Raw genomic sequence first — 26656 nt, forward strand, 5'->3', positions numbered from 1 at the left:
CAGTATAGCAGCGCGGGGAACTACAGGTCCCAGCAGGCCGTGAGCCCTGCAGCTGCCGGGGGGGAGAGGAGGACACGTTCTGTAATGTCTTATTTATTTGTTTATCTATTTTAGAACATTTTTTTTTTAATAAATAAAATATCACAGATACAGGATGTTATACACCTGTACACCCCTATACACCTGTACACCCCTATACACCTGTACACCCCTATACACCTGTACACCCCTATACACCTGTACACCCCTATACACCTGTACATCTATACACCTGTACACTTATACACATCTATACACCTGTACACTTATACACATCTATACACCTGTACATCTATATGCCCCTATACAGGGGCGCATGCAGCTGTCAGGAGACGTGTACTGTGCGGGCTCAGGGGCGCATGCAGCTGTCAGGAGACGTGTACTGTGCGGGCTCAGGGGCGCATGCAGCTGTCAGGTGAAGCGTACTGTGTGGGTGCATGCAGCTGTCAGGAGACATCTACTATGCGAGCTCAGGGGCGCGTTGCAGCTGTCGGGACGTGTACTGTGCGGGCTCAGGGGCGCATGCAGCTGTCAGGTGAAGTGTACTGTGTGGGTGCATGCAGCTGTCAGGGGACGTGTACTGTGTGGGCTCAGGGGCGCATGCAGCTGTCAGGAGACGTGTACTGTGTGGACTCGGGCGCATGCAGCTGTCAGGAGACGTATACTGTGTGGACTCAGGGGTTCATGCAGCTGTCAGAGGACGTGGACTCAGGGGCACATGCAGCTGTCAGGGGATGTGTACTGTGTGGGCTCAGGGGCGCATGCAGCTGTCAGGAGATGTGTACTGTGTGCGCTCAGGGGCGCATGCAGCTGTCGGGACATGTTCTGTGCGTGCTCAGGGGCGCATGCAGCTGTCGGGACATGTACTGTGCGGGCTCAGGGGCGCATGCAGCTGTCAGGAGACGTGTACTGTGTGGACTCAGGGGCGCATGCAGCTGTCAGGGGACATCTACTATGCGAGCTCAGGGGCGCATGCAGCTGTCAGGAGACGTGTACTGTGTGGGCTCAGGGGCGCATGCAGCTGTCAGGAGACGTGTACTGTGCGGGCTCAGGGGCGCATGCAGCTGTCAGGTGAAGTGTACTGTGTGGGTGCATGCAGCTGTCAGGGGACGTGTACTGTGTGGGCTCAGGGGCGCATGCAGCTGTCAGGGGACGTGTACTGTGCGGGCTCAGGGGCGCATGCAGCTGTCAGGAGACGTGTACTGTGTGGACTGGGGCGCATGCAGCTGTCAGGGGACATCTACTGTGCGGGCTCAGGGGCGCATGCAGCTGTCAGGAGACGTGTACTGTGTGGGCTCAGGGGCGCATGCAGCTGTCAGGAGACGTGTACTGTGCGGGCTCAGGGGCGCATGCAGCTGTCAGGTGAAGTGTACTGTGTGGGTGCATGCAGCTGTCAGGGGATGTGTACTGTGTGGGCTCAGGGGCGCATGCAACTGTCAGGGGACGTGTACTGTGCGGGCTCAGGGGCGCATGCAGCTGTCAGGAGACGTGTACTGTGTGGACTGGGGCGCATGCAGCTGTCAGGGGACATCTACTGTGCGGGCTCAGGGGCGCATGCAGCTGTCAGGAGACGTGTACTGTGCGGGCTCAGGGGCGCATGCAGCTGTCAGATGAAGCGTACTGTGTGGGTGCATGCAGCTGTCAGGAGACATCTACTATGCGAGCTCAGGGGCGCGTTGCAGCTGTCGGGACGTGTACTGTGCGGGCTCAGGGGCGCATGCAGCTGTCAGGTGAAGTGTACTGTGTGGGTGCATGCAGCTGTCAGGGGACGTGTACTGTGTGGGCTCAGGGGCGCATGCAGCTGTCAGGAGACGTGTACTGTGTGGACTCGGGCGCATGCAGCTGTCAGGAGACGTATACTGTGTGGACTCAGGGGTTCATGCAGCTGTCAGAGGACGTGGACTCAGGGGCACATGCAGCTGTCAGGGGATGTGTACTGTGTGGGCTCAGGGGCGCATGCAGCTGTCAGGAGATGTGTACTGTGTGCGCTCAGGGGCGCATGCAGCTGTCGGGACATGTTCTGTGCGTGCTCAGGGGCGCATGCAGCTGTCGGGACATGTACTGTGCGGGCTCAGGGGCGCATGCAGCTGTCAGGAGACGTGTACTGTGTGGACTCAGGGGCGCATGCAGCTGTCAGGGGACATCTACTATGCGAGCTCAGGGGCGCATGCAGCTGTCAGGAGACGTGTACTGTGTGGGCTCAGGGGCGCATGCAGCTGTCAGGAGACGTGTACTGTGCGGGCTCAGGGGCGCATGCAGCTGTCAGGTGAAGTGTACTGTGTGGGTGCATGCAGCTGTCAGGGGACGTGTACTGTGTGGGCTCAGGGGCGCATGCAGCTGTCAGGAGACGTGTACTGTGTGGACTCGGGCGCATGCAGCTGTCAGGAGACGTATACTGTGTGGACTCAGGGGTTCATGCAGCTGTCAGAGGACGTGGACTCAGGGGCACATGCAGCTGTCAGGGGATGTGTACTGTGTGGGCTCAGGGGCGCATGCAGCTGTCAGGGGACGTGTACTGTGCGGGCTCAGGGGCGCATGCAGCTGTCAGGAGACGTGTACTGTGCGGACTCAGGGGCGCATGCAGCTGTCAGGGGACGTGTACTGTGTGCGCTCAGGGGCGTATGCAGCTGTCGGGACATGTACTGTGCGGGCTCAGGGGCGCATGCAGCTGTCAGGAGACGTGTACTGTGTGGACTGGGGCGCATGCAGCTGTCAGGGGACATCTACTGTGCGGGCTCAGGGGCGCATGCAGCTGTCAGGAGACGTGTACTGTGCGGGCTCAGGGGCGCATGCAGCTGTCAGGTGAAGCGTACTGTGTGGGTGCATGCAGCTGTCAGGAGACATCTACTATGCGAGCTCAGGGGCGCGTTGCAGCTGTCGGGACGTGTACTGTGCGGGCTCAGGGGCGCATGCAGCTGTCAGGTGAAGTGTACTGTGTGGGTGCATGCAGCTGTCAGGGGACGTGTACTGTGTGGGCTCAGGGGCGCATGCAGCTGTCAGGAGACGTGTACTGTGTGGACTCGGGCGCATGCAGCTGTCAGGAGACGTATACTGTGTGGACTCAGGGGTTCATGCAGCTGTCAGAGGACGTGGACTCAGGGGCACATGCAGCTGTCAGGGGATGTGTACTGTGTGGGCTGAGGGGCGCATGCAGCTGTCAGGAGATGTGTACTGTGTGCGCTCAGGGGCGCATGCAGCTGTCGGGACATGTTCTGTGCGTGCTCAGGGGCGCATGCAGCTGTCGGGACATGTACTGTGCGGGCTCAGGGGCGCATGCAGCTGTCAGGAGACGTGTACTGTGTGGACTCAGGGGCGCATGCAGCTGTCAGGGGACATCTACTATGCGAGCTCAGGGGCGCATGCAGCTGTCAGGAGACGTGTACTGTGTGGGCTCAGGGGCGCATGCAGCTGTCAGGAGACGTGTACTGTGTGGACTCGGGCACATGCAGCTGTCAGGAGACGTATACTGTGTGGACTCAGGGGTTTATGCAGCTGTCAGAGGACGTGGACTCAGGGGCACATGCAGCTGTCTTGGGACGTGTACTGTGTGGGCTCAGGGGCGCATGCAGCTGTCAGGAGATGTGTACTGTGTGCGCTCAGGGGCGCATGCAGCTGTCGGGACATGTTCTGTGCGTGCTCAGGGGCGCATGCAGCTGTCGGGACATGTACTGTGCGGGCTCAGGGGCGCATGCAGCTGTCAGGAGACGTGTACTGTGTGGACTCAGGGGCGCATGCAGCTGTCAGGGGACATCTACTATGCGAGCTCAGGGGCGCATGCAGCTGTCAGGAGACGTGTACTGTGTGGGCTCAGGGGCGCATGCAGCTGTCAGGAGACATCTACTATGCGAGCTCAGGGGCGCGTTGCAGCTGTCAGGTGAAGTGTACTGTGTGGGTGCATGCAGCTGTCAGGAGACGTGTACTGTGTGGGCTCAGGGGCGCATGCAGCTGTCAGGAGACATCTACTATGCGAGCTCAGGGGCGCGTTGCAGCTGTCGGGACGTGTACTGTGCGGGCTCAGGGGCGCATGCAGCTGTCAGGTGAAGTGTACTGTGTGGGTGCATGCAGCTGTCAGGGGACGTGTACTGTGTGGGCTCAGGGGCGCATGCAGCTGTCAGGAGACGTGTACTGTGTGGACTCGGGCGCATGCAGCTGTCAGGAGACGTATACTGTGTGGACTCAGGGGTTCATGCAGCTGTCAGAGGACGTGGACTCAGGGGCACATGCAGCTGTCAGGGGATGTGTACTGTGTGGGCTCAGGGGCGCATGCAGCTGTCAGGAGATGTGTACTGTGTGCGCTCAGGGGCGCATGCAGCTGTCGGGACATGTTCTGTGCGTGCTCAGGGGCGCATGCAGCTGTCGGGACATGTACTGTGCGGGCTCAGGGGCGCATGCAGCTGTCAGGAGACGTGTACTGTGTGGACTCAGGGGCGCATGCAGCTGTCAGGGGACATCTACTATGCGAGCTCAGGGGCGCATGCAGCTGTCAGGAGACGTGTACTGTGTGGGCTCAGGGGCGCATGCAGCTGTCAGGAGACGTGTACTGTGTGGACTCGGGCACATGCAGCTGTCAGGAGACGTATACTGTGTGGACTCAGGGGTTCATGCAGCTGTCAGAGGACGTGGACTCAGGGGCACATGCAGCTGTCTTGGGACGTGTACTGTGTGGGCTCAGGGGCGCATGCAGCTGTCAGGAGATGTGTACTGTGTGCGCTCAGGGGCGCATGCAGCTGTCGGGACATGTTCTGTGCGTGCTCAGGGGCGCATGCAGCTGTCGGGACATGTACTGTGCGGGCTCAGGGGCGCATGCAGCTGTCAGGAGACGTGTACTGTGTGGACTCAGGGGCGCATGCAGCTGTCAGGGGACATCTACTATGCGAGCTCAGGGGCGCATGCAGCTGTCAGGAGACGTGTACTGTGTGGGCTCAGGGGCGCATGCAGCTGTCAGGAGACATCTACTATGCGAGCTCAGGGGCGCGTTGCAGCTGTCAGGGGACGTGTACTGTGCGGGCTCAGAGGCGCATGCAGCTGTCAGGGGACGTGTACTGCGTGGGCGCATTCAGATGTCAGGGGACTTGTACTGTGTGGGTGCATGCAGCTGTCAGGGGACGTGTACTGTGTGGGCTCTGGGGCGCATGCAGCTGTCAGGGGATGTGTACTGTGTGGGCGCATGCAGCTGTCAGGGGACGTGTACTGTGTGGGTGCATGCAGCTGTCAGGGGACGTATACTGTGTGGGCTTAGGGGCGCATGTAGCTGTCAGGAGATGTGTACTGTGTGGGCTCAGGGGCACAGGCAGCTGTCGGGACATGTACTGTGCCGGCTCAGGGGCGCATGCAGCTGTCGGGACATGTACTGTGCGGGCTCAGGGGCGCATGCAGCTGTCGGGACATGTACTGTGCGGGCTCAGGGGCGCATGCAGCTGTCAGGAGACATGTACTGTGTTGGCGCATGCAACTGTCAGGGGACGTGTACTGTGTGGGCGTATGCAACTGTCAGGAGACGTGTACTGTGTGGGCTCAGGGGCGCATGCAGCTGTCAGGAGACATCTACTATGCGAGCTCAGGGGCGCGTTGCAGCTGTCAGGGGACATTTACTGTACGGGCTCAGGGGCCCATGCAGCTGTCAGGGGACGTGTACTGTGTGGGCGCATGCAGCTGTCAGGTGACGTGTACTGTGTGGGTGCATGCAGCTGTCAGGGGACGTGTACTGTGTGGGCTCAGGGGCACATGCAGCTGTCAGGGGACGTGTACTGTGTGGGCGCATGCAGCTGTCAGGGGACGTGTACTGTGTGGGTGCATGCAGCTGTCAGGGGACGTGTACTGTGTGGGCTCAGGGGCGCATGCAGCTGTCAGGGGACGTGTACTGTGTGTGCTCAGGCGCATGCAGCTATCAAGGGACGTGTACTGTGCGGGCTCAGGGGCGAATGCAGCTGTCAGGAGATGTGGACTCAGGGGCGCATGCAGCTGTCAGGGGACATCTACTATGCGAGCTCAGGGGCGCATGCAGCTGTCAGGGGACATGTACTGTGTGGGCGCATGCAGCTGTCAGGGGACGTGTACTGTGTGGGCTCTGGGGCGCATGCAGCTGTCAGGGGACGTGTACTGTGTGGGCGCATGCAGCTGTCAGGGGACGTGTACTGTGTGGGTGCATGCAGCTGTCAGGGGACGTGTACTGTGTGGGCTCAGGGGCGCATGCAGCTGTCAGGAGACATCTACTATGCGAGCTCAGGGGCGCGTTGCAGCTGTCAGGGGACATCTACTATGCGAGCTCAGGGGCGCATGCAGCTGTCAGGGGACATGTACTGTGTGGGCGCATGCAGCTGTCAGGGGACGTGTACTGTGTGGGCTCAGGGGCGCATGCAGCTGTCAGGAGATGTGTACTGTGTGGGCTCAGGGGCGCATGCAGCTGTCGGGACATGTACTGTGCAGGCTCAGGGGCGCATGCAGCTGTCGGGACATGTACTGTGCGGGCTCAGGGGCGCATGCAGCTGTCAGGAGACGTGTACTGTGTGGACTCAGGGGCGCATGCAGCTGTCTGGGGACATCTACTATGCGAGATCAGGGGCGCGTTGCAGCTGTCAGGGGACATGTACTGTGTGGGCTCAGGGGCGCATGCAGCTGTCAGGGGACGTGTACTGCGTGGGCGCATGCAGCTGTCAGGGGACGTGTACTGTGTGGGTGCATGCAGCTGTCAGGGGACGTGTACTGTGTGGGCTCTGGGGCGCATGCAGCTGTCAGGGGACGTGTACTGTGTGGGCGCATGCAGCTGTCAGGGGACGTGTACTGTGTGGGTGCATGCAGCTGTCAGGGGACGTGTACTGTGTGGGCTTAGGGGCGCATGTAGCTGTCAGGAGATGTGTACTGTGTGGGCTCAGGGGCACAGGCAGCTGTCGGGACATGTACTGTGCCGGCTCAGGGGCGCATGCAGCTGTCGGGACATGTACTGTGCGGGCTCAGGGGCGCATGCAGCTGTCGGGACATGTACTGTGCGGGCTCAGGGGAGCATGCAGCTGTCAGGAGACGTGTTCTGTGTGGACTCAGGGGCGCATGCAGCTGTCAGGGGACATCTACTATGCGAGCTCAGGGGTGCATGCAGCTGTCAGGGGACATGTACTGTGTTGGCGCATGCAGCTGTCAGGGGATGTGTACTGTGTGGGCGCATGCAACTGTCAGGAGACGTGTACTGTGTGGGCTCAGGGGCGCATGCAGCTGTCAGGAGACATCTACTATGCGAGCTCAGGGGCGGGTTGCAGCTGTCAGGGGACGTGTACTGTACGGGCTCAGGGGCCCATGCAGCTGTCTGGGGACGTGTACTGTGTGGGCGCATGCAGCTGTCAGGTGACGTGTACTGTGTGGGTGCATGCAGCTGTCAGGGGACGTGTACTGTGTGGGCTCAGGGGCGCATGCAGCTGTCAGGGGACGTGTACTGTGTGGGCGCATGCTGCTGTCAGGGGACGTGTACTGTGTGGGTGCATGCAGCTGTCAGGGGACGTGTACTGTGTGGGCTCAGGGGCGCATGTAGCTGTCAGGAGATGTGTACTGTGTGGGCTCAGGGGCGCATGCAACTGTCGGGACATGTACTGTGCGGGCTCAGGGGCGCATGCAGCTGTTGGGACATGTACTGTGCGGGCTCAGGGGCGCATGCAGCTGTCGGGACATGTACTGTGCGGGCTCAGGGGCGCATGCAGCTGTCAGGAGACGTGGACTCAGGGGTGCATGCTGCTGTCAGGGGACATCTACTATGCAAGCTCAGGGGCGCATGCAGCTGTCAGGGGACATGTACTGTGTGGGCGCATGCAGCTGTCAGGGGACGTGTACTGTGTGGGCGCATGCAACTGTCAGGAGACGTGTACTGTGTGGGCTCAGGGGCGCATGCAGCTGTCCCGAGACATCTACTATGCGAGCTCAGGGGCACGTTGCAGCTGTCAGGGGATGTGTACTGTGTGGGCGCATGCAGCTGTCAGGTGACGTGTACTGTGTGGGTGCATGCAGCTGTCAGGGGACGTGTACTGTGTGGGCTCAGGGGCGCATGCAGCTGTCAGGGGACGTGTACTGTGTGGGCGCATGCAGCTGTCAGGGGACGTGTACTGTGTGGGTGCATACAGCTGTCAGGGGACGTGTACTGTGTGGGCTCAGGGGAGCATGCAGCTGTCAGGGGACGTGTAATGTGTGGGCTCAGGCGCATGCAGCTGTCAGGGGACGTGTACTGTGTGGGTTCAGGGGTGCATGCAGCTATCAGGGGACGTGTACTGTGCGGGCTCAGGGGCGAATGCAGCTGTCAGGAGATGTGTACTGTGGACTCAGGGGCGCATGCAGCTGTCAGGGGACATCTACTAAGCGAGCTCAGGGGCGCATGCAGCTGTCAGGGGACATGTACTGTGTGGGCGCATGCAGCTGTCAGGGGACGTGTACTGTGTGGGCGCATGCAACTGTCAGGAGACGTGTACTGTGTGGACTCAGGGGCGCATGTAGCTGTCAGAGGACGTGTACTGTGTGTACTCAGGGGCACATGCAGCTGTCAGGGGACGTGTACTGTGTGGGCTCAGGGGCGCATACAGCTGTCAGGAGATGTGTACTGTGTGGGCTCAGGGGCGCATGCAGCTGTCGGGACATGTACTGTGTGGGCTCAGGGGCGCATGCAGCTGTCGGGACATGTACTGTGCGAGCTCAGGGGCGCATGCAGCTGTCAGGAGACGTGTACTGTGTGGACTCAGGGGCGCATGCAGCTGTCAGGGGACATCTACTATGCGAGCTCAGGGGCGCATGCAGCTGTCAGGGGACATGTACTGTGTGGGCGCATGCAGCTGTCAGGGAACGTGTACTGTGTGGGCGCATGCAACTGTCAGGAGACGTGTACTGTGTGGGCTCAGGGGCGCATGCAGCTGTCAGGAGACATCTACTATGCGAGCTCAGGGGCGCATGCAGCTGTCAGGGGACATGTACTGTGTGGGCGCATGCAGCTGTCAGGGGACGTGTACTGTGTGGGCTCAGGGGCGCATGCAGCTGTCGGGACATGTACTGTGTGAGCTCAGGGGCGCATGCAGCTGTCAGGAGACGTGTACTGTGTGGGCTCAGGGGCGCATGCAGCTGTCAGGAGACATCTACTATGCGAGCTCAGGGGCGGGTTGCAGCTGTCAGGGGACGTGTACTGTACGGGCTCAGGGGCCCATGCAGCTGTCAGGGGACGTGTACTGTGTGGGCGCATGCAGCTGTCAGGTGACGTGTACTGTGTGGGTGCATGCAGCTGTCAGGGGACGTGTACTGTGTGGGCTCAGGGGAGCATGCAGCTGTCAGGGGACGTGTACTGTGTGGGCGCATGCAGCTGTCAGGGGACGTGTACTGTGTGGGTGCATGCAGCTGTCAGGGGACGTGTACTGTGTGGGCTCAGGGGCGCATGCAGCTGTCAGGGGACGTGTACTGTGTGGGCTCAGGCGCATGCAGCTGTCAGGGGACGTGTACTGTGTCGGTTCAGGGGTGCATGCAGCTATCAGGGGACGTGTACTGTGCGGGCTCAGGGGCGAATGCAGCTGTCAGGAGATGTGTACTGTGGACTCAGGGGCGCATGCAGCTGTCAGGGGACATCTACTATGCGAGCTCAGGGGCGCATGCAGCTGTCAGGGGACATGTACTGTGTGGGTGCATGCAGCTGTCAGGGGACGTGTACTGTGTGGGCGCATGCAACTGTCAGGAGACGTGTACTGTGTGGACTCAGGGGCGCATGCAGCTGTCAGAGGACGTGTACTGTGTGTACTCAGGGGCACATGCAGCTGTCAGGGGACGTGTACTGTGTGGGCTCAGGGGCGCATACAGCTGTCAGGAGATGTGTACTGTGTGGGCTCAGGGGCGCATGCAGCTGTCGGGACATGTACTGTGTGGGCTCAGGGGCGCATGCAGCTGTCGGGACATGTACTGTGCGAGCTATGGGGCGCATGCAGCTGTCAGGAGACGTGTACTGTGTGGACTCAGGGGCGCATGCAGCTGTCAGGGGACATCTACTATGCGAGCTCAGGGGCGCATGCAGCTGTCAGGGGACATGTACTGTGTGGGCGCATGCAGCTGTCAGGGAACGTGTACTGTGTGGGCGCATGCAACTGTCAGAAGACGTGTACTGTGTGGGCTCAGGGGCGCATGCAGCTGTCAGGAGACATCTACTATGCGAGCTCAGGGGCGCGTTGCAGCTGTCAGGGGACATCTACTATGCGAGCTCAGGGGCGCATGCAGCTGTCAGGGGACATGTACTGTGTGGGCGCATGCAGCTGTCAGGGGACGTATACTGTGTGGGCTCAGGGGCGCATGCAACTGTCAGGAGATGTGTACTGTGTGGGCTCAGGGGCGCATGCAGCTGTCGGGACATGTACTGTGCAGGCTCAGTGGCGCATGCAGCTGTCGGGACATGTACTGTGCGGGCTCAGGGGCGCATGCAGCTGTCAGGAGACGTGTACTGTGTGGACTCAGGGGCGCATGCAGCTGTCAGGGGACATCTAATTTGCGAGCTCAGGGGCGCATGCAGCTGTCAGGGGACATGTACTGTGTGGGCGCATGCAGCTGTCAGGGGACGTGTACTGTGTGGGCGCATGCAACTGTCAGGAGACGTGTACTGTGTGGGCTCAGGGGCGCATGCAGCTGTCAGGAGAAATCTACTATGCGAGCTCAGGGGCGCGTTGCAGCTGTCAGGGGACGTGTACTGTGCGGGCTGAGGGGCGCATGCAGCTGTCAGGGGACGTGTACTGTGTGGGCGCATGCAGCTGTCAGGGGACGTGTACTGTGTGGGTGCATGCAGCTGTCAGGGGACGTGTACTGTGTGGGCTCAGGGGCGCATGCAGCTGTCAGGGGACGTGTACTGTGTGGGCGCATGCAGCTGTCAGGGGACGTGTACTGTGTGGGTGCATGCAGCTGTCAGGGGACGTGTACTGTGTGGGCTCAGGGGCGCATGTAGCTGTCAGGAGATGTGTACTGTGTGGGCTCAGGGGCGCATGCAGCTGTCGGGACATGTACTGTGCGGGCTCAGGGGCGCATGCAGCTGTTGGGACATGTACTGTGCGGGCTCATGGGCGCATGCAGCTGTCGGGACATGTACTGTGCGGGCTCAGGGGCGACTGCAGCTGTCAGGAGACGTGGACTCGGGTGCATGCTGCTGTCAGGGGACATCTACTATGCGAGCTCAGGGGCGCATGCAGCTGTCAGGGGACATGTACTGTGTGGGCGCATGCAGCTGTCAGGGGACGTGTACTGTGTGGGCGCATGCAACTGTCAGGAGACGTGTACTGTGTGGGCTCAGGGGCGCATGCAGCTGTCAGGAGACATCTACTATGCGAGCTCAGGGGCGCGTTGCAGCTGTCAGGAGACGTGTACTGTGCGGGCTCGGGCGCATGCAGCTGTCAGGGGACGTGTACTGTGTGGGTGCATGCAGCTGTCAGGTGACGCGTACTGTGTGGGTGCATGCAGCTGTCAGGGGACGTGTACTGTGTGGGCTCAGGGGCGCATGCAGCTGTCAGGAGACATCTTCTATACGAGCTCAGGGGCGCGTTGCAGCTGTCAGGGGACGTGTACTGTGCGGGCTCAGGGGCGCATGCAGCTGTCAGGGGACGTGTACTGTGTGGGCGCATGCAGCTGTCTGGGGACGTGTACTGTGTGGGTGCATGCAGCTGTCAGGGGACGTATACTGTGTGGGCTCAGGGGCGCATGCAGCTGTCAGGGGACGTGTACTGTGTGGGCGCATGCAGCTGTCGGGACGTGTACTGTGTGGGCTCAGGGGCGCATGTAGCTGTCAGGAGATGTGTACTGTGTGGGCTCAGGGGCGCATGCAGCTGTCGGGACTTGTACTGTGCGGGCTCAGGGGCGCATGCAGCTGTCGGGACATGTACTGTGCGGGCTCATGGGTGCATGCAGCTGTCAGGGGACGTGTACTGTGTGGGCTCAGGGGCGCATGCAGCTGTCAGGAGATGTGTACTGTGTGGGCTCAGGGGCGAATGCAGCTGTCGGGACATGTACTGTGTGGGCTCAGGGGCGCATGCAGCTGTCGGGACATGTACTGTGCGGGCTCATGGGCGCATGCAGCTGTCTAGAGACGTGTTCTGTGTGGACTCAGGGGCGCATGCAGCTGTCAGGGGACATCTACTATGCGAGCTCAGGGACGTATGCAGCTGTCAGGGGACATGTACTGTGTGGGCGCATGCAGCTGTTGGGACGTGTACTGTGTGGGCGCATGCAACTGTCAGGAGACGTGTACTGTGTGGGCACAGGGGCGCATGCAGCTGTCAGGAGACATCTACTATGCGAGCTCAGCGGCGCGTTGCAGCTGTCGGGATGTGAACTTTGCGGGCTCAGGGGCGCATGCAGCTGTCAGGGGACGTGTACTGTGTGGGCGCATGCAGCTGTCAGGTGAAGTGTACTGTGTGGGTGCATGCAGCTGTCAGGGGACGTGTACTGTGTGGGCTCAGGGGCGCATGCAGCTGTCAGGGGACGTGTACTGTGGGGGCGCATGCAGCTGTCAGGGGACGTGTACTGTGTGGGTGCATGCAGCTGTCAGGGGACGTGTACTGTGTGGGCTCTGGGGCGCACGCAGCTGTCAGGGGACGTGTACTGTGTGGGCTCGGGCGCATGCAGCTGTCAGGGAACGTGTACTGTGTGGGCTCAGGGGCGCATGCAGCTGTCAGGAGACGTGTACTGTGGACTCGGGCGCATGCAGCTGTCAGGGGATATCTACTATGCGTGCTCAGGGGCGCATGCAGCTGTCAGGGGACATGTCCTGTGTGGGCGCATGCAGCTGTCGGGACGTGTACTGTGTGGGCGCATGCAACTGTCAGGAGACGTGTACTGTGTGGACTCAGGGGCGCATGCAGCTGTCAGAGGACGTGTACTGTGTGGACTCAGGGGCACATGCAGCTGTCAGGGGACGTGTACTGTGTGGGCTCAGGGGCGCATGCAGCTGTCAGGAGATGTGTACTGTGTGGGCTCAGGGGCGCATGCAGCTGTCGGGACATGTACTGTGCGGGCTCAGGGGCGCATGCAGCTGTCGGGACATGTACTGTGCGGGCTCAGGGGCGCATGTAGATGTCAGGCGACCAGTACTGTGTGGACTCAGGGGCGCATGCAGCTGTCAGGGGACATCTACTATGCGAGCTCAGGGGCGCATGCAGCTGTCAGGGGACATGTACTGTGTGGGCGCATGCAGCTGTCAGGGGACGTGTACTGTGTGGGCGCATGCAACTGTCAGGAGACGTGTACTGTGTGAGCTCAGGGGCGCATGCAGCTGTCAGGAGACATCTACTATGCGAGCTCAGGGGCGCGTTGCAGCTGTCAGGGGACGTGTACTGTGCGGCTCATGGGCGCATGCAGCTGTCAGGGGACGTGTACTGTGTGGGCGCATGCAGCTGTCTGGGGACGTGTACTGTGTGGGTGCATGCAGCTGTCAGGGGACGTGTACTGTGTGGGCTCAGGGGCGCATGCAGCTGTCAGGGGACGTGTACTGTGTGGGCGCATGCAGCTGTCGGGACGTGTACTGTGTGGGCTCAGGGGCGCATGTAGCTGTCAGGAGATGTGTACTGTGTGGGGTCAGGGGCACATGCAGCTGTCGGGACTTGTACTGTGCTGGCTCAGGGGCGCATGCAGCTGTCGGGACATGTACTGGGCGGGCTCAGGGGCGCATGCAGCTGTCGGGACATGTACTGGGCAGGCTCAGGGGCGCATGCACCTGTCAGGAGACGTGTACTGTGTGGACTCGGGCGCATGCAGCTGTCAGGGGACATCTACTATGCGAGCTCAGGGGCGCATGCAGCTGTCAGGGGACATGTAGTGTGTGGGCGCATGCAGCTGTCAGGGGACGTGTACTGTGTGGGCTCAGGGGCGCATGCAGCTGTCAGGAGACATCTACTATGCGAGCTCAGGGGCGCGTTGCAGCTGTCAGGGGATGTGTACTGTGCGGGCTCAGGGGCGCTTGTTGCTGTCAGGGGACGTGTACTGTGTGGGCGCATGCAGCTGTCAGGTGATGTGTACTGTGTGGGTGCATGCAGCTGTCAGGGGACGTGTACTGTGTGGGCGCATGCAGCTGTCAGGTGATGTGTACTGTGTGGGTGCATGCAGCTGTCAGGGGACGTGTACTGTGTGGGCTCAGGGGCGCATGCAGCTGTCAGGGGACGTGTACTGTGTGGGCGCATGCAGCTGTCAGGGGACGTGTACTGTGTGGGTGCATGCAGCTGTCGGGACGTGTACCGTGTGGGCTCAGGGGCGCATGTAGCTGTCAGGAGATGTGTACTGTGTGGGCTCAGGGGCGCATGCAGCTGTCGGGACATGTACTGTGCGGGCTCAGGGGCGCATGCAGCTGTCGGGACGTGTACTGTGCGGGCTCAGGGGCGCATGCAGCTGTCGGGTCATGAACTGTGCGGGCTCAGGGGCGCATGTAGCTGTCAGGAGACGTGTACTGTGTGGACTCAGGGGCGCATGCAGCTGTCAGGGGACATCTACTATGCGAGCTCAGGGGTGCATGCAGCTGTCAGGGGACATGTACTGTGTGGGCGCATGCAGCTGTCAGGGGACGTGTACTGTGTGGGCGCATGCAACTGTCAGGAGACGTGTACTGTGTGGACTCAGGGGCGCATGCAGCTGTCAGGAGACATCTACTATGCGAGCTCAGGGGCGCGTTGCAGCTGTCAGGGGACGTGTACTGTGCGGGCTCAGGGGTGCATGCAGCTGTCAGGGGACGTGTACTGTGTGGGCGCATGCAGCTGTCAGGGGACGTGTACTGTGTGGGTGCATGCAGCTGTCAGGGGACGTGTACTGTGTGGGCTCAGTGGCGCATGCAGCTGTCAGGGGACGTGTACTGTGTGGGCGCATGCAGCTGTCAGGAGACGTGTACTGTGTGGGTGCATGCAGCTGTCAGGGGACGTGTACTGTGTGGGCTCAGGGGCGCATGAAGCTGTCAGGGGACGTGTACTGTGTGGGCTTGGGCGCATGCAGCTGTCAGGGGACGTGTACTGTGTGGGCTCAGGGGCGCATGCAGCTATCAGGGGACGTGTACTGTGCGGGCTCAGGGGCGCATGCAGCTGTCAGGAGATGTGTACTGTGGACTCGGGCGCATGCAGCTGTCAGGGGACATCTACTATGCAAGCTCAGGGGCGCGTTGCAGCTGTCAGGGAACGTGTACTATGCGGGCTCAGGGGCGCATGCAGCTGTCAGGGGACATGTACTGTGTGGACTCAGGGGCACATGCAGCTGTCAGGGGACGTGTACTGTGCGGCTCATGGGCGCATGCAGCTGTCAGGGGACGTGTACTGTGTGGGCGCATGCAGCTGTCAGGGGACGTGTACTGTGTGGGTGCATGCAGCTGTCAGGGGACTTGTACTGTGTGGGCTCAGGGGCGCATGCAGCTGTCAGGCGACGTGTACTGTGTGGGCGCATGCAGCTGTCAGGGGACGTGTACTGTGTGGGTGCATGCAGCTGTCGGGACGTGTACCGTGTGGGCTCAGGGGCGCATGTAGCTGTCATGAGATGTGTACTGTGTGGGCTCATGGGCGCATGCAGCTGTCGGGACATGTACTGTGCGGGCTCAGGGGCGCATGCAGCTGTTGGGACGTGTACTGTGCGGGCTCAGGGGCGCATGCAGCTGTCAGGAGATGTGTACTGTGTGGGCTCAGGGGCGCATACCGCTGTCAGGGGACGTGTACTGTGTGGGCTCAGGGGCACATGCAGCTTTCAGGGGACATGTACTGTGTGGTCTCAGGGGCGCATGCAGCTATATGGAGACGTCTACTATGCGAGCTCAGGGGCGCATGCAGCTGTCAGGGGACGTGTACAGTGTGGGCTCAGGGGCACATGCAGCTGTCAGGGGACGTGCACTGTGCGGGCTCAGGGGCGCATGCAGCTGTCAGGGGACGTGTACTGTGTGGGCGCATGCTGCTGTCAGGACACGTGTACTGTGCGTGCTCAGGGGCACATGCAGCTGTCAGGGGACGTGTACTGTGAGGGCTCAGGGGTGCATGCAGCTGTCAGGAGATGTGTACTGTGCGGGCTCAGGGGCGAATGCAGCTGTCAGGAGACGTGTACTGTGTGGGCTCAGGGGCGAATGCAGCTGTCAGGGGACGTGTACTGTGTGGGCGAATGCAGCTGTCAGGGGACGTGTACTGTGTGTGCGCATGCAGCTGTCAGGGGACGTGTACTGTGTGGGCTCAGTGGCGCATGCAGCTGTCAGGGGACGTGTACTGTGTGGGCTCAGGGGAGCATGCAGCTATAAGGAGACGTCTACTATGCGAGCTCAGGGGCGCATGCAGCTGTCAGGGGACGTGTACTGTGCGGGCTTGGCCTCATGCAGCTGTCAGGGGACATGTACTGTGTGGGCTCAGGGGAGCATGCAGCTATAAGGAGACGTCTACTATGCGAGCTCAGGGGCGCATGCAGCTGTCAGGGGACGTGTACTGTGTGGGCTCAGGGGCGCATGCAGCTGTCAGGGGATGTGCACTGTGTGGGCGCATGCAGCTGTCGGGAGGTGTACTGTGTGGGCTCAGGGGCGCATGCAGCTGTCAGGGGACGTGTACTGTGTGGGCTCAGCTGCACATGCAGCTTTCAGGGGACGTGTACTGAGTGGACTCGGGCGCATGCAGCTGTCAGGGGACGTGTACTATGTGAGCTCAGAGGTGCATGCAGCTGTCAGGGGATGTGTACTGTGTGGGCTCAGGGGCGCATGCAACTGTCAGGGGACGTGTACTGTGCGGGCTCAGGGGCGCATGCAGCTGTCAGGAGATGTGTACTGTGTGGGCTCAGGGGCGCATGCAGCTGTCAGGGGACGTGTACTGTGTGGGCTCAGGGGCACATGCAGCTTTCAGGGGACATGTACTGTGTGGTCTCAGGGGCGCATGCAGCTATAAGGAGACGTCTATTATGCGAGCTTAGGGGCGCATGCAGCTGTCCGGGGACGTTTTAGTGTGTGGGCTCAGGGGCGCATGCTTCTGTCGGGAAGTGTACTGTGTGTGCGCATGCAGCTGTCAGGGGACGTGTACTGTGTGGGCTCAGGGGCGCATGCAGTTGTCAGGGGACGTGCACTGTGCTGGCTCAGGGGCGCATGGAGCTGTCAGGGGACGTGGACTGTGTGGGCGCATGCAGCTGTCAGGACACGTGTACTGTGCGGGCTCAGGGGCACATGCAGCTGTCAGGGGACGTGTACTGTGAGGGCTCAGGGGTGCATGCAGCTGTCTGGAGATGTGTACTGTGCGGGCTCAGGGGCGAATGCAGCTGTCAGGGGACGTGTACTGTGAGGGCTCAGGGGTGCATGCAGCTGTCTGGAGATGTGTACTGTGCGGGCTCAGGGGCGAATGCAGCTGTCAGGAGACTTGTACTGTGTGGGCTCAGGGGCGAATGCAGCTGTCAGGGGACGTGTACTGTGTGGGCGCATGCAGCTGTCAGGGGACGTGTACTGTGTGGGCGCATGCAGCTGTCAGGGGACGTGTACTGTGTGGGCTCAGGGGCGCATGCAGCTGTCAGGGGACGTGTACTGTGTGGGCTCGGGAGCATGCAGCTATAAGGAGACGTCTACTATGCGAGCTCAGGGGCGCATGCAGCTGTCAGGGGATGTGTACTGTGCGGGCTCGGCCTCATGCAGCTGTCAGGGGACATGTACTGTGTGGGCTCAGGGGTGCATGCAGCTGTCAGGGGACATGTACTGTGTGGGCTCAGGGGTACATGCAGCTGTCAGGGGACGTGGACTGTGTGGACTCAGGGGCCAAACATGCGCTGATAGTGACGATTGGAGAGTGTGCACTGGTCCCTCCCAATGATACTGTTGCTATTTATCTTTTGATTCCTCTACCTGAGTAAAATGCGTCCGCGTCCACAAGAGCCCCTGTGTGTGTGAGATGTATGAAGCCGTATACGGGTCACTGTGACCTTTTGGACATAAGCACCTTAATGTTATTATTGCCTCTATTTTATCCTCTTGCAGCCCCATAACCTGGACTCCTGGTGGTCAGAGGTCTCTGTGCGGCCCCGAGATGCTGGCATGTAGTTGGGACCCATAGAAGCAGCAGCCTGATCCCTTCCTGTGCTGTGTAAGTAGCTGGATTACTGCCCTGCACTTGCTGGACACACTGCACAGGGAGGGCTGTAGGATAAATCGCACTCCCAGAATAGTCCTCTGTTCTGGTCAGAGCGTTCTGTGGCATCATCCCCGGTGGCCATACCAACCGGAGGCCACAGTCTATTCTGGACGCCCTCTTGTGGTTATTACTCCGGGCCCAAGTAGCTTACGGATCTGAGGGGTGCACGACGTTATTATTACCCAGTATGCGCCAGTCACCTGCACTCACCGGGTGCAGCCAGTTATTTTATCTTCAGTGACTGGACTGAATAATAAGAAGAACGCCTGTAATTCTGGAATGAAGTAATGAGGCCCTTATGTGACTTGAAGCTTCCTCATGCCATAAAATCCACTTTACTTTTCAGTTCCATGTAACGTACAACAGATCTAGGATCCTAATACAGCTTGTCCTCTTCAACTGGATTCATCGGGATATATTACAAGAGAAACCCCCAGAAAGTGCTAGAAGTTGTTGCACGGTATTCTCTATCTCTCAGGATTTCATCCAGTAACTCATATATAGAATGTAAACAGAAAATAAAATACAATAAAAGTCTCTTGAATGTCAGGATATGAGAGATAGAGAATATCGTGCTGAAGAACTGCCTTATCATCTGTCTTTGGAACAACTTCTAGCACTTTTTGGGGTTTTCCATTGTAATATAGGGCCTGATTTAGCGTGCACTGCTGAACGCAGATTCTGCGCAGGCGCAAGACCCATTCTGTGCGTGTACAGAATGGGTCCTGCTAAATCGCTCGCAGACTGTCAGTGATTGACAGCCTTCTGCCGTTTGTGGGCGGGGAGGGGGCGGCAATGCCCTCCGTTTCCCGAAACGGAGGTGTGTCGCTGTCGTTGCGAGGGAGGGAAGAAGCCAGGATCTCCCGTCGGCTGACGGAGATTTCCTGGCCTCTACCTCTAAACTGCGGCGGCCGGCTCCGGGACCCCATGCCTTGCGTGCAGCTTTGCAATTACGATCCTTGCAGAATTAGACCCATGGTGTTTCATTGTTAAAAGGACGCTTGTACCTAAGCAAAAACTTTACCTGGTTTATTTTGTGTCTTCATCTCATTTTAGATGACTCTAGCTGTGATTTGCTGACAGAAGAACCCAAGGGAGCTAATGAACAAAGAGGTTCCCGTCCAGACCTGGCTATGTTCCTACTACCTAAGCAGTGAGAAGCGATGGGTTTCGGGAAGGCTCTCCCTGACTCCTACTCACCTCAGGTTCAGGTCGGACAACACAGAAGACTTCCTGGTCAGCTTCCACCTCTCCAGCATCAATGAGATCAAGAAGGAGTCTTCCAGCTACATCTTCAGCTCCATCACCGTGCTGGAGAAGGACCAAGCCAAGCATTGGTTCAGCTCCCTGCAACCCAACAGGAATGTGGTCTTCACTGTGCTCGAGCACTTCTGGAGGGAACAGCTACTGGCACCTCCAGGAGAACAGGGGGCATCTTCTAAAACGTCCACAGGGAAGAAACTCATTGGCCTTGTCTCTGGGTCCCAGAAACGCATGGAAGACACGACCAGGGTGCTTCACCACCAGGGGGAGCAGTTTGACAACATCATGAGAGGCTTGAACAAGATAGAGGCCGACATGGCGACCTCAGACAGGTGACTTTAATGTACCTGTCACCTGCACAGTCGCTGTGTGGGCTTAACTAATATCCAGGTCATTAGCCGTGCCTCATGCCAGTAGTAAACTGACTGGCGCAGACCCTTACGTATATTAGTTCAGTCCACAAATAAATTGGTGACGAATAACCGGTTTAATATGTACATAGTTATGACATTGTTCCCTCTTTCTTTTCACTGTTCCCAAATTCTGTGACTTTTTTCACTTCTTGGTGGCAGTGCAATATGGCACGTCATAGAATATACGGGGCACAGAGACCCTGACACTGTCATACTTATCCAGGACATCAGTAAATTGCCTGGTGGAGAGAGTGGAAATTGTTACTGGCAATGATCGCATCCAGCTCATAATCATTGTGGAGAATTGGGCATTTAGAGGCCTATTTACTAAGCCTTGGGTGGAGATAATGTGAACGGAGGTAAAGTACCAGCCAATCAGTTCCTAACTGTCATGTCACAGGCTGTGTTTGCAAAATGACAGGAGTTGGTTGGTTGGTTGGTACTTTATCTGTCCAAACAACAACATCAATAGTTATAGGGGCATATACAATTGGGAGCGAGGTTTTCTCCGCAAAAAAATCATGCTCTCGATACCCGCGGTATTCAATGAAAAAAAAAAATGCACGCTGGGTTTTCAGCACTGAGAACCGTGCACTGCGAGATAAATATAGTCCTACTTACAGGTCATTGGTCTCCAGTGGAGATGAGTGATGTGATAGTGAGGACAGGGCTGCATGTGACAGGGACAGTGACATGATGTGAGGAGGGGAATGGAGGCAGCAGGAAGCCACAGCCTGAGAGTTATATCGTGGGAGGAGCAGGGCCCCCAGCAGCACAGAGTATATCAGGAAATGAGTGATGTGTCAGTGAGGACAGGGCTGCATGTGACAGGGGCAGTGACATGATGTGAGGAGGGGAATGGAGGCAACAGGAAGACACAGACTGAGAGTTATATAGTGGGAGGAGCAGGGTTCCCAGCAGCACAGAGTATATCAGGAGATGAGTGATGTATTAGTGAGGACAGGGCTGCATGTGACAGGGGCAGTGACATGATGTGAGGAGGGGAATGGAGGCAGCAGGAAGCCACAGACTGAGAGTTATATCGTGGGAGGAGCAGGGCCCCCAGCAGCACAGAGTATATCAGGAGATTAGTGATGTGTCAGTAAGGACAGGGCTGCATGTGACAGGGGCAGTGACATGATGTGAGGAGGGGAATGGAGGCAGCAGGAAGCCACAGACTGAGAGTTATATAGTGGGAGGAGCAGGGTCCCCCAGCAGCACAGAGTATATCAGGAGATGGGTGATGTGTTAGTGAGGACAGGGCTGCATGTGACAGGGGCAGTGACATGATGTGAGGAGGGGAATGGAGGCAGCAGGAAGCCACAGACTGAGAGTTATATATTGTTATCACACAATGTGGCTGATTCTGAGTTGGGGGCAAAGTAAAAAAAAAAGCCAGTAACTCTGCACCTTGGACAAACCATGCTGCCGAGCCAGGGGACCAAATACATTTAGGTGTTTTGCATGTGTGGTAAATCCTGGCTTCTGTTGCGTGTAACCCGCAAATGCTGGGCAGCTTTATTCTAAAGGTGGTGCAGATGATGGTCGTTCATACACACTGAACAACCATCATCTGCATGTAGCAGCGGGTCCCGGCGGCTGGGGGGTGGGTAGGGGACGTGGCCTAATCGTGGGAGGTGTGGCCATGCCATTTGCGGCGCTGGGGAGGGGGGCGCTTTGCTCTGCTCCGACGTATACAAGTCATGTAGCTGAGATCATCACAGCGTTCTGTTAGCTCTAATACATTACATTGATTAGTTTGAGTCATAATGACTTTGTGACTTTAGTATTAGTTCTATATTATATTATGGCGGGTTTCGTGTTGCTGAATGTGCTGGTCTTGGATTTGCTGTTACACGGTTACCCTGGCTGTATTGCTATATGGCTCGGCTCCCTCTGTGCATGCAGGCGTTTCTGTGTGAGCCTGGCTAATGTCTGCCTCTTATTCTGCTGATGCTGTTATCCCAGCGATAAGAAGACTTTCTGTATGTAGCAGAGGAAGTGGGCCCTATGCTCTCCTATTAGAATATAGCATACGTTGTGTGTATGATGTACAGAGAGCGAGAGCGTCCTGTGGTTGCAGGGGTTTCCGGTTATCTCTGCTGTGAAATCAGGAATCGTACATGACTCCTATTCTCTCTATACCCACTGCATGCCAGTGTGTTGCCGCCAGCCTCACCCCCTGTAAGATGTGACACGTTTCCCAGGCTCAGACAAGGTTCATTTGCAATAAAACCTTACACTGAGCTGTTCCTCATTAAACATCAGGCAGCTGCTGTGCTGGGCAACTTTCACAAGTGAGGAAGGAATTAAAAAGTTGGGACAATATTTTGCCTGGAGAGCGTCCAGTTGTTTTGCAGGATAGCGCTCTGGGCAGCAGCGGGGAGGGAGCGGTAAGTGCACTGTGCAGAATTTCTTCATGTGCTGCCAACTAGAAGCGTACGGCCCGAGTTTATACATGCCCATCATAGATGTGAGGACACCGGGGCTGATTCAACAGGGATCGCAACTGCAACAGCCTACACAGATCGGCTGATGGTGCGTACTGCAGTGCACGTGCGTGAGTTGGCATTGCGATCACGCTGCGATCACCTACGCAGATACAAAGCAATGAAGACCGAGGGACGGGATATCAGTGTTTGGAGGTGGTGACGGGGGAGTGGTTGGAGAAATGCAGGCGTGCCTGTCCGTATGAACACCGTTACATGGGCGTGCATAAATTAGCGACTGCGACGGCATACGCAGCTTGTGTACTCACTGCGTGCTACGAAGTTAGCAATATCGGAGTAAGGTAAGACCTGTTGTAATTGTGCGTGAGCGTCCGATGTTATTCGATGTTACTGATGTATACGCAGAACTGAGAGGTATTACGGATGTGAGATGGCGGTAGTGTGCGCCTCTATGCTGGCTTTGCGACTGCAGTCATTAGCATATTTTCGCAGCAGACCTTCGTGCGTAATTGCAGCTGCAATCACAATAGCGATCCGTAATGAATGAGGACCTCTGGTTGGGTGCATTTATGGGCCGATCACTTCTCTATAGGTTTATCTCATATGGTGTTGCAGTATTTCCTACATCCTCTTCTCAGAACGCCCTAACAGTGCATGTTTTCCATATCTCCTTGCTGGATTCAGACTGACACATTACTGGATGTACTGATTTTGTCCATCAGATTTACCTTTCCATATATTTATATAGAAATGATTTTTTTGCCACCTACTCGGCCCTGATTCTCCCATTATATATGTTGCTCCCTGTGACTGCAGTATATACCGGGGGCAGTTGAGTAGGACGCTGGTAGTATAGGAAGGGAAGGTGCACCCATCAGTGTAACAGTGTTACTACTGTACCTTCTTGTAATAAGCAATCCTCTCATTCATGTAGGGACGACATATTACTGGAAAATGTTTGACATCGTGATCTACCACAGTGCAAGCTATTAGTTTCTTAACTGGTAATCACCAGGTAATGAGCAGCCTTGATTGCCAGACCACCTGTGAGAGGCTGATAAAAGGCTTTTCAGTTTATCTGGGCTGTCTCTCACTACCTGAGGAGCAGGCTGACAGACTTGTTGAGTGAAACTGTTGTGGCTTTATGTAAGTGCTGTATTTAAATGCTGTTTGTATGAGTTGGACATTAGGTCCTCCCACCCTTAGAGAGGGAGACTTATATATAGTTAGTGCAGGAGAGGCCAGGATTTTTTCAATGTTTTGTTTATTTTGTGCTGCAGCTACTTGTACCGAGGCACTGGACTGGTGTGCAAGAGACTAGACTTGTGCGCAAGACAAGTGCTCCCCTGATCTGTCATCATGTCTTTTAAATACGAAAAGTCAAAGTGTTAATAAGTAAGAGACAAAACCGCTCACGCTGTTGCTAGGCGACACCTGGCGCCTCAGTGGAGCAGGGAGCCTGTCGTCCGGCGCTGTGAGGAAGTAAAGCAAACGATAAGTACACAATAAGAAAACGCTGCATTGATAAAAGATAGCACAAAGGAGGAAACATTCTAATTCACGCCGTTTCTCCGGAACATGGTCTATGCTGCAGGTTATTTCTGCTCTGTAATTTCATTCTGCTGCCTTGACAAAGGTGCTTCCATGCACCGAAACGTCTACATTATTTTGTACTGATGATTATTTAATCCGGTGACTTTTTGCATTCGTCCCTCATTGTTGTTGTACACTTGGGGCCTGATTCAGTACCGATCGCATCTGCAATCACACACGCAACGCAGCTGCGAAAATATGCTAATTCCTGCCACAGCTCAGCCAGCATAGAGACGCCCACTACTGCTATCTCACATCTGTAATCCCTCACAGTCCTGTGTATACATCTGTAACATCAGCCACAGCTCAGCCAGCATAGAGACGCCCGCTACTGCTATCTCACATCTGTAATACCTCACAGTCCTGTGTATACATCTGTAACATCAGCCACAGCTCAGCCAGCATAGAGACGACCACTACTGCTTTCTCACATCTGTAATACCTCACAGTCCTGTGTATACATCTGTAACATCAGCCACAGCTCAGCCAGCATAGAGACACCCACTACTGCTATCTCACATCTGTAATACCTCACAGTCCTGTGTATACATCTGTAACATCAGCCACAGGTCAGCCAACATAGAGACACCCACTACTGCTATCTCACATCTGTAATACCTCACAGTCCTGTGTATACATCTGTAACATCAGCCACAGCTCAGCCAGCATAGAGACATCCACTACTGCTATCTCACATCTGTAATACCTCACAGTCCTGTGTATACATCTGTAACATCAGCCACAGCTCAGCCAGCATAGAGACATCCACTACTGCTATCTCACATCTGTAATACCTCACAGTCCTGTGTATACATCTGTAACATCAGCCACAGCACAGCCAGCATAGAGACACCCACTACTGCTATCTCACATCTGTAATACCTCACAGTCCTGTGTATACATCTGTAACATCAGCCACAGCTCAGCCAACATAGAGACACCCACTACTGCTATCTCACATCTGTAATACCTCACAGTCCTGTGTATGCATCTGTAACATCAGCCACAGCTCAGCCAGCATAGAAACACCCACTACTGCTATCTCACATCCGTAATAGCTCACAGTCCTGCGTATACATCTGTAACATCAGCCACAGCTCAGCCAGCATAGAGACGCCCACTACTGCTATCTCACATCTGTAATACCTCACAGTCCTGTGTATACATCTGTAACATCAGCCACAGCTCAGCCAGCATAGAGACGCCCACTACTGCTATCTCACATCTGTAATACCTCACAGTCCTGTGTATACATCTGTAACATCAGCCACAGCTCAGCCAGCATAGAGACACCCACTACTGCTATCTCACATCTGTAATACCTCAGTCCTGTGTATACATCTGTAACATCAGCCACAGCTCAGCCAGCATAGAGACACCCACTACTGCTATCTCACATCTGTAATACCTCACAGTCCTGTGTATACATCTGTAACATCAGCCACAGCACAGCCAGCATAGAGACACCGACTACTGCTATCTCACATCTGTAATACCTCACAGTCCTGTGTATACATCTGTAACATCAGCCACAGCACAGCCAGCATAGAGACGCCCACTACTGCTATCTCACATCTGTAATCCCTCATAGTTCTGTGTATACATCTGTAACATAAGCCACAGCACAGCCAGCATAGAGATGCCCACTACTGCTATCTCACATCTGTAATACCTCACAGTCCTGTGTATACATCTGTAACATCAGCCACAGCTCAGCCAGCATAGAGACGCCCACTACTGCTATCTCACATGTGTAATACCTCACAGTCCTGTGTATACATCTGTAACATCAGCCACAGCTCAGCCAGCAAAGAGACGCCCACTACTGCTATCTCACATCTGTAATACCTCACAGTCCTGTGTATACATCTGTAACATCAGCCACAGCACAGCCAGCATAGAGACGCCCACTACTGCTATCTCACATCTGTAATACCTCACAGTCCTGTGTATACATCTGTAACATCAGCCACAGCTCAGCCAGCATAGAGACATCCTCTACTGCTATCTCACATCTGTAATACCTCACAGACCTGTGTATACATCTGTAACATCAGCCACAGCTCAGCCAGCATAGAGACATCCACTACTGCTATCTCACATCTGTAATACCTCACAGTCCTGTGTATACATCTGTAACATCAGCCACAGCTCAGCCAGCATAGAGACACCCACTACTGCTATCTCACATCCATAATACCTCACAGTCCTGTGTATACATCTGTAACATCAGCCACAGCTCAGCCAACATAGAGACACCCACTACTGCTATCTCACATCTGTAATACCTCACAGTCCTGCATATACATCTGTAACATCAGCCACAGCACAGCCAGCATAGAGACACCCACTACTGCTATCTCACATCTGTAATACCTCACAGTCCTGTGTATACATCAGTAACATCAGTCACAGCACAGCCAGCATAGAGACACCCACTACTGCTATCTCACATCTGTAATACCTCACAGTCCTGTGTATACATCTGTAACATCAGCCACAGCACAGCCAGCATAGAGACACCCACTACTGCTATCTCACATCTGTAATACCTCACAGTCCTGTGTATACATCTGTAACTTCAGCCACAGCTCAGCCAGCATAGAGACGCCCACTACTGCTATCTCACATCTGTAATACCTCACAGTCCTGTATATACATCTGTAACATCAGCCACAGCTCAGCCAGCATAGAGACGCCCACTACTGCTATCTCACATCTGTAGTACCTCACAGGTCTGTGTATACATCTGTAACATCAGCCACAGCTCAGCCAGCATAGAGACACCCACTACTGCTATCTCACATCTGTAATACCT

The 26656-nt window shown here is 56.7% G+C and overlaps 1 protein-coding gene across 1 annotated transcript in view; it reads left to right on the forward strand.

The window, feature by feature from the left end:
* Positions 1-26656, forward strand: part of SNAP47 (synaptosome associated protein 47) — a 116435-nt gene that overhangs the window by 133 nt on the left and 89646 nt on the right. The window contains 2 exon segments of the mRNA XM_088450800.1: positions 17966-18071; positions 19176-19714. Coding sequence (XP_088306926.1) covers positions 19221-19714 — 494 coding nt within the window. The 5' untranslated portion in view covers positions 17966-18071; positions 19176-19220.

This window comes from Taudactylus pleione, unplaced genomic scaffold (assembly GCF_031769625.1).
Source record: "Taudactylus pleione unplaced genomic scaffold, aTauple2 ptg000524l, whole genome shotgun sequence".
Classification (NCBI taxonomy): domain Eukaryota; kingdom Metazoa; phylum Chordata; class Amphibia; order Anura; family Myobatrachidae; genus Taudactylus; species Taudactylus pleione.